Source organism: Cyprinus carpio, chromosome B25 (genome assembly GCF_018340385.1).
Source record: "Cyprinus carpio isolate SPL01 chromosome B25, ASM1834038v1, whole genome shotgun sequence".
Taxonomy (NCBI): Eukaryota; Metazoa; Chordata; class Actinopteri; order Cypriniformes; family Cyprinidae; genus Cyprinus; species Cyprinus carpio.
The window spans coordinates 2421735-2435257 of record NC_056621.1 but is presented as its reverse complement, the minus strand read 5'-3'; the positions used below and the strand labels follow the sequence as shown (position 1 = coordinate 2435257).

Below are 13523 nucleotides of genomic sequence, written 5' to 3'. Positions count from 1 at the left end.
GCACAGAGTTTGCAAGTACGCCGTGAATTTTAGGATTACAATATTGCGTGTAGCTGTTACTTTCTATGACTTTATCTATATTGCATGTAAAATTAAAATAGGTTATGTAATGTAATAATTAGGGGTGTGCCTGAAGCCGAATACCTTATTCGGAAAGGCACGGATAATGGCTTCAAAAACGAATAACGGATAAGGAATAATTCTGCCTGAATATTCGGCTGAAGCTGGCACACTCTGCTGTTTGCTAGATAACAGTTGATCCAGAGGATCAGTGCAATATTATACACAGACCTCACGCAATAATGAGTGTGCAGTGAATGAATGTAAATTTATGAATGAAAAGAGCGCAAATCAAACACCGCATTAGTGTTGCCTCTCCGTGCATCTCTCAGAAATCAGAGCTTGGCGAGAGTAATATCACCTATAATAATGCATCATACACGTTATATTATTTGTATATATTTAAAAGGCAATGATTTAAACCTTAGGCTATGATATGAAACGAATGAATGTAATAATAACAGCGCGCTCACCAATAAAACAGCTGCGTTGTGCGTCAGTCTCTCAAACACCAAACCAGTTCTCTCTCAAGAGTAGACTAATAATCAACTTAGATGCAGATACATTTTCTATGTTTGCTTCTTTATCGTTTGCTGGTTTGTGTGGCAGGCACACACACATTTGTTAAGTGAAGTTCAACAAAAGAGTTGCTTAAAGAGTTCTGCGTAATGAAAATGTGCGAATTGAATCAATTCAGTCGAGTTCAAATGATCACTAAACATTTGTCATGACATCTCTCTGCTTGCATGATAAATATACGAAATTAATAATTATTTTAGTTTAACGCGGCATACTTGTTCAGTGATAACTATGAAAAAAAAAGATATTCATAACGGTCTTATCAAGTAACTGTACGACGTTCCACCCGGTTTTATCCGAATGCAGATACAAATAATTTTGTGATTGTTACAGATACAAATACAGATACAAATACTGGCTGTTACATGAAAATTGAAATATGTAATGTCAGAATTTTGACAATTTACATATGCAATTGTTGCATTAAGCTATGAATTAATAAGGGTTTATTGATAAGAACTATTTAATGTCTATTCATTGACAGTAGCATGAACCACGAGAAGTCGAGTAACGCGAGTATTTTTTAAATAAGAAATCGACTAGCATAAACCGGTAGTCGTGCAACCCCTAATATATATATATATATATATATATATATATATATATATATATATATATATATATATATATATATATATATATATATATATATCAGGTTTTGACCTGATAAATAAATATGAAAATGTGCGTTTGCAGTCATTTGCACACATTTGCCTGCGGCTGGAGCTGGAGCTGGACTGATGCTTTTGGGCTTCATATCTGTTTGTATGATCATTTGTTCACACAGTTTGCATGACATTTGGGTCTCATTTGGACCACATGCACAGGAACATTCATCATATTTTTGCACCTGTGTTTGACCATGTGTTTGTTTGCACTGAACTGAAGCTCTTTTGCATAGCAGAAATCTTGCTAAAGAGCGGATTTGCATCAACATGTTCAACACACACATCTTATAGAAAAGAAATGTGTGTTTGTTCTGAATATTTCTCTTCAGTCTCAATGTGGTTGTTTTGTATGCAAGTTTTTGCTTCTTTGAGGCTTGTTTAGGTTTATCTTGAGAAAAGAGATTTTTCATCTAAAGAGACTAACATCTAAAAAATAGTAATGATACATATAGGTGTTTATGTATATATTAATGGAATACAAAATATAATAGAAAAATATATAATATAAGAAACAAAAAAATATAATAAAGATACTTTAAATCAATCATTTAAATTTGTAATTTCTGTATGTGTGTATTATTATTATTACTTACTGTTATTATATCTATATTGATTCTCTGTCTATATATAAAATAGATATTTGTCTATATATTAAATATAGCATAACTATACAATAAATAAATAATCATAATTTTTTTTATATAAAATATAATATAAATATTTTAAAAAATATTAACGTGAAATTAATGAAATTTATTTTTTAAAATGATTATAAAATTAATTTTGTAATTAAATTTATATCTATATTATTATTATTATTATTATTGCTTCTCTGGGTCTTGTTTAATAAAATAAATACATTAATTATGTGTATATATATATATATATATATATATATATATATATATATATATATACACACAAACACACACACACACATTTTTTCTTTTAGATATTTATATTTTTTTAAATATAAAATAATTAAATTTAAACTGTTTTAGAAACGTTTTAAGTAATTAAAATTTGAAATATATAAGTATTTATATGTATACATATACACTGCCACTAGTATTACAGTTTCTTCAGCTTTTCAGATTCTTGCATTTGTGTGTAAGGTTTTGAAAAAAAAAAGAGGAAAACGTTTTGAAGATGTGTGTAAGCTGTTGTCTTATGTGTGTGTTTTCAGGCTTCAGCTGATTGACGATCTGTCATATGAGGATGTAAAGAAGTGCTACAGGGGTTCAGTAAGTATATTTCACTTGCTTCGACCAGTGCATCTTTCAGTTTACATGAGTGTCTGTTGAACTGGAAAGTGCATGGGTTTCAGATAACAATCATCCATGATGCAAGTTTCCGTCGTTTACCAAATGATTGGCCGCTCTGTCATACGAGAAAATGAACCATTTTAGTGTTGCGCTGCTTCCAGTGAACTGCTATGGTTAGTTTAACCTAGTTAGGGCTGTTTCATGACCAGTTCTGTTTAGTTCGGGTCAGATTTGAACATAAAGATGCCGTTATTTTGTGGATGAAAGAGTGTTTTTCTTCACAGACCGTCAGCAAATATAACTCCCAGTACCACAAACTCTTCTCGGCCGTCCCGAAGGAGGAGATCCTCATGAAGGGTGACGCATCCGATCCATTCACCATTTACACTTTAAATCAGTGATTCTCAGTGGAGACAAGAAACGAGCCGTCTCTGCTTGAAATAAACACTCAAATGCATTCATATTATGACACAAATGATGCAGCATTATTGTGTGTAACGTGAGAGACGAATGAAGCACTGCTCTACTGTTTTCTTTTGGATGTGGCAGCAGGTTTTGTGTGTTGTATTTCGCACAAACTGTTGTGTTAATATCAAAGTGTCTCTTCTGTTTCTCTGTAGTTTATTCCTGTGCTCTGCTGCGGGACATTCTGCTGCAAGGACGGCTTTACATTTCTCGAAACTGGCTGTGTTTCTACGCAAACCTTTTCGGGAAAGATATCAAGGTTTGTAGCACTCTCTGTAACGTGTGAATTAAAGATGTTGAATTATAAGGATTCAAGATAAATTAGTGAGCAGATTTGCATCAGTGTTGTTACTGTTGGGTAAAACTATTACACAATTATATTATTATCAGTTGAAAAATGTAAAAAATAAATTTGTGAAAAATGTAAACAGAAATGAGAAATGTTGCTCTGGAAACTAACTGAAATAAAAACTAAACTAAGAAAGAAATTAGAAGTTATAAAATGACAAAAGCACATTCAATTACAAGAATTATTCAAATGTAAAATAAAAAAAAAAAAATAAATATTCAAAATATCAATAAATGCTATTTAATAATGATACTAAAATAACACTGATCTGCAAATTAAATCTAAACAATAAAACTAATAAAAATGACGAAAGCACATACAATGACTAAAACTTAAATCAAAACTGAAAATATAAAAAGAAAAGCTTAAATTTTATAATAATGTAAAAATAATACAAAAATAACACTGATCTGCAAATTAAAGCTAAAAAATTAAACTAAAAAAATTACAATTGCACATAAAATTACTAAAAATTAAAATAAAATGAAATATAGAAATATAGAAATAAAAAACGAATACAAAATAGTAATAATTTATATAATAGTGTTAAAATAGTTCTAAAACAAGACTGATGTTTAAATTAAAGCTAAAAAAAAATGAAATTAATAAAAATGACAAAAGCACGTAAAATTACCAAAGCGTAAACTAAAATGAAAAGTGAAAATAAAAAAATAAAAGCTAATTCAAAATATGAGTAAATACTATAATAATGTATAAATAATACTAAAATAACACTGTGCACTGGATAATATTAATATTATAGATACTTGTATGAATTATTACTATTATTTATTTATGCACTTAAATCATAGAATTTATTGTAAGGAGATAAAATGAAGCATTTATTGATATTTTCTGTTGAATGTTATAGTGTTTTAATGGCTAATTGTAGCATGTAAACACACAGAAGAGATAAATGTCGGTCATCATTGCTGTTGTTTTTTGATTTCTGGGGATTTTAAAGTGCTGATTTCCAGGTCTGGAAAAGTGATAGAAATTAATCAAAACTTTAGTTGTGAATGTTGTGAAATTGCTGTTCATGACTCTTTATAATGAAACTCTCATCCAGTAATCAGAAGTGCGTCATGGAAAGTCATGGAAATCGATCGGTCAGAATGTGGGAAGCAGGTTATTATTATTCATCATAACATTAAAATAATCAGTGGCTTTGGTTTGGGATGTGCTTAGGAAGTATTAATAAACAGCCAATATGTTAATAACAGGCACACTAATAAGCAACTAGTTATTAATGAGAATTGGTCCCTATACTAAAGTGTTCCCAAAGTGAATAAAAATATGTTTTATTGCAACTAACTGGCAACTGAATATCAGTTTTTGCTGGATAGAGTTGAAAAGGCCAAGGACCACAGTATGGGAAAGATCACTAATGTTTTTAAAATAAATAAATAAAAAAACCGTTGTTTGATCCCGTGGGGAGTATTGAGCTGCTGACCTCACTTCAACCCAGCGCTCTGTTGACATTTCTGCTGCGCTAGACCTAACGTTCAGTCCACTTTCTCTTTTGGCTTCGTCTGGATGAGGTTTTTTTCATTTTCTGTTTGTTTTGTCTGATAGAATGAGAAGCACAAAGATCCTGGATCCGTGATTCTCCTAATAACGGCTTGGTTCGGGTGTTTTTGTGCGATGTCTGGTCTGTTGATGTGGTTTTCTGGTTTAGGTTGCCATCCCGGTGGTGTCTGTGCGACTGGTGAAGAAACACAAAACGGCCGGCCTGGTGCCAAACGGACTGGCCATCACCACCGACTCCAGCCAGAAGGTGCTCAACCCAACACCAGACACTCGATCGCTGTGACTAAACGCCCAGATCACTTATGAGACCTCTTTAATATCCTCACAGTTTCTCTTCAGATCTGAACTTTGCTCAGATTTGCTCAAGTCTGCAATCAAAGATCCCAACATGAACTTAAACATCATTAAATCACTATTATATGATTCTATTATATGCCTTTTTTTATATATATTTACATTACATACATACATATTTAATATTTTTATGTAAAACAATTATTCTTTGCTGCATGGTAATTTATATATGTATATATATATATATATATATATATAGTTAAGAAAAAATATTTTTATATATTAAATATATTTATTTATAATATAAATTATATGAATATAAATATAGACATTTAAATACGTCATTTTTTTTAAAAATATATACTGTGTGTGTATTTATATATACATAATAAATAAATATACTCAGAACATACACATATTATGTAAACAAATATTTTAATTTTGGATGCGATAATTCACAATTAATCGTTTGACAGCATATATATATATATAAGGGATGGGTCAAGATTTTAAAATATTCGATTAGTTGATTTAATTATACAATAGAAATTTAATATTGTTACTATTTTTAATTTACCATCAGGGTTGGGAGAGTTACTTTTAAAATGTATTCTGTTACAGTTACAGATTACTTTATCAAAAAAGTATTCAGTAAAGTAATCCAAGTACCACAATATGAAACTAATGTAATCTGATTACTTTTGGATTCCTTTTAGTTACATATGTAAAAAAAAAAAAAAAAAAAAAAGTAAAAAAAGCAATATCGAAGTACTTTTATTTAACTATGACTTTAAAATTTGAACTAATGAAAACTATAGTAAAAACTATTTGAAACTATTAAAATCGTGTTTCACCATCTAGATATTACAGTCCATACATATATATATATATATAAGAAAATGCAGACATCTAGTGTTTAGTATTACAGTTTTATTTTTATTAGGCTATTTTTTTTTTAAACTTCTTTAACGTAGCCTACAAGTGAAAATATAGTTTATACACACAATGAAAAAATGTGCACCATATACGCCTACATATTAGTCTATTTTAAAATAAGCCTACGTTTCGAAATACTGTATATGAAAAATGCTACGATCTGTCTTTATTTTAATGACTGGTCCGGGGACTCTTGTGTTCATTTCTACATTTTCCAGCTCATTGTTCACCAGAAAAGAGAAAACTACAAATATAATTGTATTGTACAGTATATATTAATAATCATCAAGTTATGTCATATTAACAATATGTATTAATACTCATCAAACGATGTCTCCACATTTCATTTTAATATCTGACCACTTGTGACTTATTTGTGTGTGTCTAGGAGAAACATCAGTTGAATTTAACACTTGTTTAAATGTAAATAGGAGTATTTCTCTTTAATTAGTGTGTGTTTGTTGTTGGCAGTATGTGTTTGTGTCTCTGCTGTCGCGGGACAGTGTGTACGACGTGCTGAGGAGGATCTGCACACACCTGCAGGTGAACGGGAAGAAGAGTCTGAGTCTGAAGCAGTTCCTGGAGGAGCCTGGCTCTCTGTCGATGGTACCACAAACACACAGCATTACATGCACAAACACAGCTGTGCTTTGGTGTTATTAACTGATAAACTATCATCTCATAAGTGTCCCTGCAGCACAGAAGCAGTCATGAGTAGCACAGGTATATTTGTACCAATAGCCAACAATACATTATATGGGTTTCTCTTTTATGCCAAACATCATTAGGATATTAAGTTAAGATCATGTTCCATGAAGATATTTTGTAAACTTCCTACAGTAAATATATCAAAACTTAATTTTTGATTAGTAATATGCATTGCTAAGAACTTCATTTGAACAACTTTAAAGATGATTTTCTCAATATTTAGATTTTTTTCCACCCTCAGATTTTCAAATAGTTGTATCTCAGACAAATATTGTGCTATCCTAACAAACCAGACATCAATGGAGAGATTATTTATTCAGATTTCAGATGATGTATAAAACTCAATTTCAAAAAATTGTCACTTATGACTGGTTTTGTGGTCCACGGTCTCATGTGAGATGAATGGTGTGCAGGATGAGTTTCCGGTGGCCACTGATTTCACGCCGGTGTTGAAGTGGCGCAGGAAACCTCCGTCTCCGTCCGTCTCTTCATCGCTGCCGGACCTGCTGGGAAACTCCACGAGCAGCCTGAGCGCCGGAGACGCAGCGTACACCGCAGAGACGCCGCTGGAGGGTAGGACACACAGCACTCAAATACACTGCTAAATATTTCTAGATGTATGTTTGTCTATATTTAATATTTAATATTAGGGGTGTAATGATTAACTGCGAGCCGGTTGAAAATCGATTAAAAAATGTGACGATTCAAATCGGTTGAGATGCTAAACACTCGCGATTCATTTAGGGGTAAGAGTTTATATGAATGTGTGTCTGAGAGGAGTTTACTGTCTTTAGAAAAGTTTAGATGGTATTTTTATTTTCATCTTGCCTCTGTATAATGCACATTAAAGTTCATAAGTGCAGCACTGCTTTGTTTACAGCGGTAACCAAGGAAACGCTTTAAGCGCCGCCTGCTGCAGTGTCCATAAGTGCTTTGTTTACAGCGGTAACCAAGGAAACGCTTTAAGCGCCACCTGCTGCAGTGTCCATAAGTGCTTTGTTTACAGCGGTAACCAAGGAAACGCTTTAAGCGCCGCCTGCTGCAGTGTTCATAAGTGCTTTGTTTACAGCGGTAACCAAGGAAACGCTTTAAGCGCCGCCTGCTGCAGTGCCCATAAGTGTTTTGTTTACAGCGGTAACCAAGGAAACGCTTTAAGCGCCGCCTCCTGCAGTGTTCATAAGTGCTTTGTTTACAGCGGTAACCAAGGAAACGCTTTAAACGGCGAGCTCTTTAATGAACTATTGCTCCTGTTCTTCACGTCTTTGTCCAAATATTAGTGTCTGGCGTTACGGTCTGCAGGCTGTGACGAGACAGTTTCTGGTGTTTGACTATGAGACGCCTGTTAAGAGTTAAAAACGGTCTGTTTCACTGCAGCCAGACGTTTGTTGTGTTTGTTCGGTGCATTTGTGTCACACAACGGCGAGTTTGAAATAAACAGGGGATTCTTGGCTCTGCGTGAAGCTTTTGAAACAACAAAACAAAGCTCAGTAATGTTTGTGATCCTCAGAGAGACGGCTGGAGGCCGAGAAGATCCTGCTGACTGAACCCGTGTCTGAACTGGGTCACATGGAGTATCATCTGCTCAAGTTCTTCATTCTGCTGTGAGTCCAGAGACGCTCCTTTCCTTCTGCTGCTGTTCAAACGCTTAGTTTTACACAATTATTCATGCAGAAAAATGATCAAGTAACTCTTGAGAAGTCATGCATTTGTGTGAGTGTGATGTCGCCCTCTGCTGGTTGTTCAATGCAATCACTCTAAATCATCCTGCACCTGTAGGGAAGTTAAACATTAGAGGAAGTGTGCCAGAGAGAAATTATTTCTTGTAAACTAAATTTATACATAATTACCTCATAATATGACCTGCTAGTCACAACCTCTTAATGAAGTGCTGTGTGAGTGTGAGCCATAATTAATAATACAATAATTTATTATTATTATTATTATTATTATTATTATTATTATTATTATTATTATTAAAAATAATAATGCACAATTATAACTATAATGGTTATAAACATATTTATAATAATAATATATAGTAATATATAAATAATGTCTTCATTTTTATTTGGAATGTCGTTAATAAGAACATAATAAAAATGTCGAATAAATTAATCTGTATAACCTAATTAATAATAATAATCTAATAAATAATCATTCTTAAGTAATTAATGAATCTATATTAATAATAATGCATAATTGTATTTATAATAATTAATTATAGCAATGGGAACCTGCAGATTTGGTAACTTTCTCAAACAAAACATTTTTTGTCTTTTATTTTAAAAGGAAAGTCTTTAATAAGAACATGATTAAAGAGTCAAGAATTGTGGATTTTTTTTATTAATTATTATAAACAATAATGTATATTAATAAATTAATAATTAACACAAGAACATAATAAAAGCAACAAATGTCAAAAAAGAATTTGTAATAATTATAAATGATGTGTAATTGTTAATGATTTTTATAATAATAAATAATGGCATTGTGAAAGAGAATATTTGTTTACTGTCTCAAACAGAGCAGTTTGACTTTCCTTAGTCTCATTTTTTTAATAAGTTATTAACAGGAACATAATAAAGACATCAAAAATGTCACATTTATTTATAATTTTAAACATAATAATGTATAATTATTACTAATATTCATACTAATACTAATTTCATTGCTAAAAATAAAAATACATCTAAAATGTCAAATATATTAATTTTAGATTTTCATAAATAATATTACAATAAATATGATAAAAATGTCAAATGATTGAATTTAGCATAATTATAATGTATAATTATATATATAATAAGAATAGCAAGATTTGTTAACTTTCTCAGCCAGAGCAGTTTGACTTCTTTACTCTAATTATTTTAACGGGAAGTCATTAAGATGCATGTTAACCGTGTGTGTGTTTGTGTTTCAGCATCATTTTGCTCATCATTTCATCGTGTTATCTGGCGTTTCGCGTCTGCAGTCTGGAGCAACAGCTGTCTTTCCTCAACACACAACCAGCCATGAGCATGAGAGAGAGGTACACACACACACACACACTCATACATCAATCTGTTGACCCCTTTAAATACAAAAAGAAAATTGATTTATAATATCTACTAAATTAAATGCATGCCTAATTCATCTGCTGAATGCATAAATGTAAATGTAGAATAGAGAGTGCTAGAGTTAGAGGGTCAAATAAAAATGCCTTTTTTCAAATAAACACACTTTCTCGAGTGTGTTTCGTCCCTAAGATGATTGTAACCTGCTCTTTCTGCAGGTAACCCTGGTTTAACCCCGTGCCAACACTGAAACCAGCTTCGCCACCAGGAGAGCAGCGTCTGCAGACGACTAAACCAGCTCAGTTACAGGTACAGCACTAGTCAAGAAGTAGCTAGCTAACCGACGAGCGACCGCAAGATTCCCGGCACCAGGAATATTAGCCAGGCTTCACCTAACAGCTCCGCATCTAGAAATCTCCAGGACTCAGGACCGATCAGGATTACGCTGGCGACTGTTACGAGCAACGTTTTGCTGTCGTTGAACCCAAACGTCAAGAGACTCGAGACGGCCGCATAGTTTCACTTTTTTAACTCTTTCTATGTTTGTCTGTTGTTTTTTTTCTAATAAATGACCTGAAATGTGCATGTTTACCAGTGTTTAGTTCACTGAGAAAAAATCATTTTAATGAGTATTTTTGTCTTGTTTACTTGTAAACTATTTTGTTAATATTTTAGCATAATATCGTTTAAAATATTTACATTATATTTATACATTTATACTTATTTGGTGATTTGTTGAAATATCTAAAAGTATATATTTTAATTATGATATTTAATTTCTAAATAAGTATAAATTCTTTATATAATAATTAATTATGTTATATAATATTTATATTTAATTTCCAAATGTGTATAAATTATATTTAGTAATTCATTATTTTACTGAATTACCAAATAACAACAGTAATAACAAGATTTCCATTTTAAATAAATGCTGTTCTTTTGAACTTTTTATTAGTTCTGTTAAACGATTAATCACGATTAATCGCATCCAAAATAAAAGTTTTTGTTTACATAATAATATATGTGTGTGTACGGTGTATATTTATTATGTATATATAAATACAAATACATGCATGTATATATTTAAGAAAAAAATAATAATATATATATATATACATGTAAATATTTTCAAAATATATAGTACTGTATGTGTGTGCTTTTATATACACATAATAAATATGCACAATACACACACATATATTATGTAAACAAAAACTTTTATTTTGGATGTGATTAATCGCGATTAATTATTTGACAGCATTACTTTACATTCATCAAAGAATCCTGAAAAATTCAACTTTGATCACAGTAATATATTATATTTTTAAGTATATTAAAATAGAAAACAGCTATTTTAAATTGCAATAATATTTCACAATATTAGAGTTTTTTTCCTGTATTTTTGATCAAATAAATGCAGGCTTAATGAGCATAAGAAACTTTTTTATAAAACATTACTGATGCCACACACTGATACCATAACAGGAATTCATTTTTAGAAATGGAGAAATTCTCTGAAAACTTCTTTTAATATCTCACACAGCTTTACTTAGCGTGTAATTTGATCTTGTTTTATACTGGAAAACAAGACAAAATACTGATTATGAAATGATTTTTGCAGTGTAGAACAGATGAGATGTTCTGGGATTTCTTGTAAAAAGAAAAAAGTAAGAAAGGCAGCGATTGTTTGATCTTCACACACATTTCACTCACAGCATTTCAAAGTCCTAATGGATCACGAGTAACTGCAGTGAAGGTCAGAGTCATGTCAGTCTGAGAGTGTTTGCTTGTCGTCGATTGAGCGCTGAAGCACATGTGTTACAGTTTGGACGTGAAGAAAGCCTGTCACCTAACGTTTGCCTGTAATCATTAATCTTCTTTATTTGTGATGTATTGAAGTACATTATAGGAGGCGTCTGTAGGTCGTCACGTACTTGAAATCTACTCTTGCATTACTGGCATGCAGAACGTGGTGTAGGAAATCCATATTTAATACTGTGATCGTTTAGGCTTGCTGTAAATGAGAGATTCGGTATGTCGTGATGTTTTGTACAGATTGAATGTCAAAAGTTATTGTCATGCTCATGATGTAGAAATTGTAGATGTTTTGTAACTTTCTGACATGAAAGATGAGAGGTAGAAAGTCAAACTAATAAAAACTTTCATCGGATTCTGTCTCTCTCTGTGTGTCTAAGAAAAATACAGATATTTGGGTTAATTAGTTATAGTTAAGTTAAAGTTTTGAATCATAACACTTACACACTGCATCTATTTATGTATTTTAGTCTCACAACAATGCTAACCTCGTTAGCAGCATCTGATGAGGTTTATATAGACATCACAACTCACTTTATTTGATTATTGCATTAACATTAACTTAAATTACTGTTATGTATGAGCAAGTTAGGTAAAGATTTTATAAAGACTATAGGCTATTAGCCTAAAACAATTACTCCAAGGCTATTTGACTGTTACCGTTAACCAGCAGTGAATTTTGGTGAGAGATAAGTCATATTCAACTGAAATTCTCTGCAGTTTTCACAATAATCGTTTCCTCTCAGGTTTTCCACAGAAATTATGATTACTATGAACTAAGCTTTTCTTTGTTTTAGTGTATTTTTGTTGAAGGAAGTCAACGTGATGTTCATGCCAAAGCTATTTATAGGTCAGTAATTTCATTACCATCAAATTACACATTCATATAGCTTAAGAATTTGCTATTTAAAATTGCCATTATGGTTCTTGTTGTGAGCAGGGCTTTTAACACAATCTGCATTTTAAAAAGCCCTAGGCTATTTAAATAACAGTGACTTAATTGTACATTTCTTACTCCATAAAAAAAGTTTAAAAACAGCTTTTGTTGTTCAAAAAGTTTCAGTCTGTGTTGGATGGATGTTTTTAATTTTGTAATTGTATTCCTTTTTTAATATTATATTTTGACTCCTCTCTCTTCTACTGAGGGGTATCTGTCTGTGACCGCTTGGGGGCGACAAAACGTCAAGTTTCAAGAATTCACGGCTCGAGTTTTCTTTTTGTCTGCTTTATTTTCAGTTGCGTGACAGGGAACGTTACATAAAGCAGATACGTAATATAAGTTCAATTTAACAATGATAAAATAATAATTTTAATATTTATTAAGCAAGAAAAATAAATACATTTGTAATGCTATGGAATTATAGTTTTGAGAATAGGCCTATGCAAAAACTTCTAATTTCATGGATGTAAAACATACTTGAAGTAATATTTGATGATACCTAAGAACACATTACTCGCAAATGATAAGTTTCACATTTGGGTGGTCAGTTCTTTCTCAAACTTGATTTGTGTGCACTGTTATATCAAACATATTCCTCTATAAACTCTGAAAATGTCAGGCTTCGTGCTGGAGAAATTGCAGGTATCGTCCGTTTTGTTTAATGTCAAAGGTCATTCATGGGTTGGTTTGAGAGTTTTACCTTAGAATGAAAATATAAACCTACAATTTAAATAAATTCTAGAACCCTCCGATATAGAATATCATCCCAGCACTCATACTAAACCAATTATCAGGTCTAAAGTATAGCTACTGTGATGGTTTACAATATTAAGTGGGAATCTTGTTTGTGCACCTTCT

The 13523-nt window shown here is 31.6% G+C and overlaps 1 protein-coding gene across 2 annotated transcripts in view; it reads left to right on the top strand.

Annotated features, from left to right (window-relative positions):
- The window catches only part of LOC109096891 (GRAM domain-containing protein 2A), a 31917-nt gene extending 21330 nt beyond the window's left edge, over positions 1-10587 (top strand). Inside the window, exons 3-11 of one of the 2 annotated variants that reach the window (XM_042752924.1) lie at positions 2494-2551; positions 2857-2929; positions 3193-3296; positions 5065-5163; positions 6618-6752; positions 7253-7427; positions 8362-8455; positions 9775-9882; positions 10126-10587. In XM_042752924.1, the coding sequence (XP_042608858.1) occupies positions 2494-2551; positions 2857-2929; positions 3193-3296; positions 5065-5163; positions 6618-6752; positions 7253-7427; positions 8362-8455; positions 9775-9882; positions 10126-10129 (850 nt within the window). In that variant the 3' untranslated portion in view covers positions 10130-10587. The remainder of the gene's footprint in view (positions 1-2493; positions 2552-2856; positions 2930-3192; positions 3297-5064; positions 5164-6617; positions 6753-7252; positions 7428-8361; positions 8456-9774; positions 9883-10125) is intronic. The other variant, XM_042752925.1, reaches the window with a different exon arrangement.
- Positions 10588-13523: the final 2936 nt, after the last annotated feature.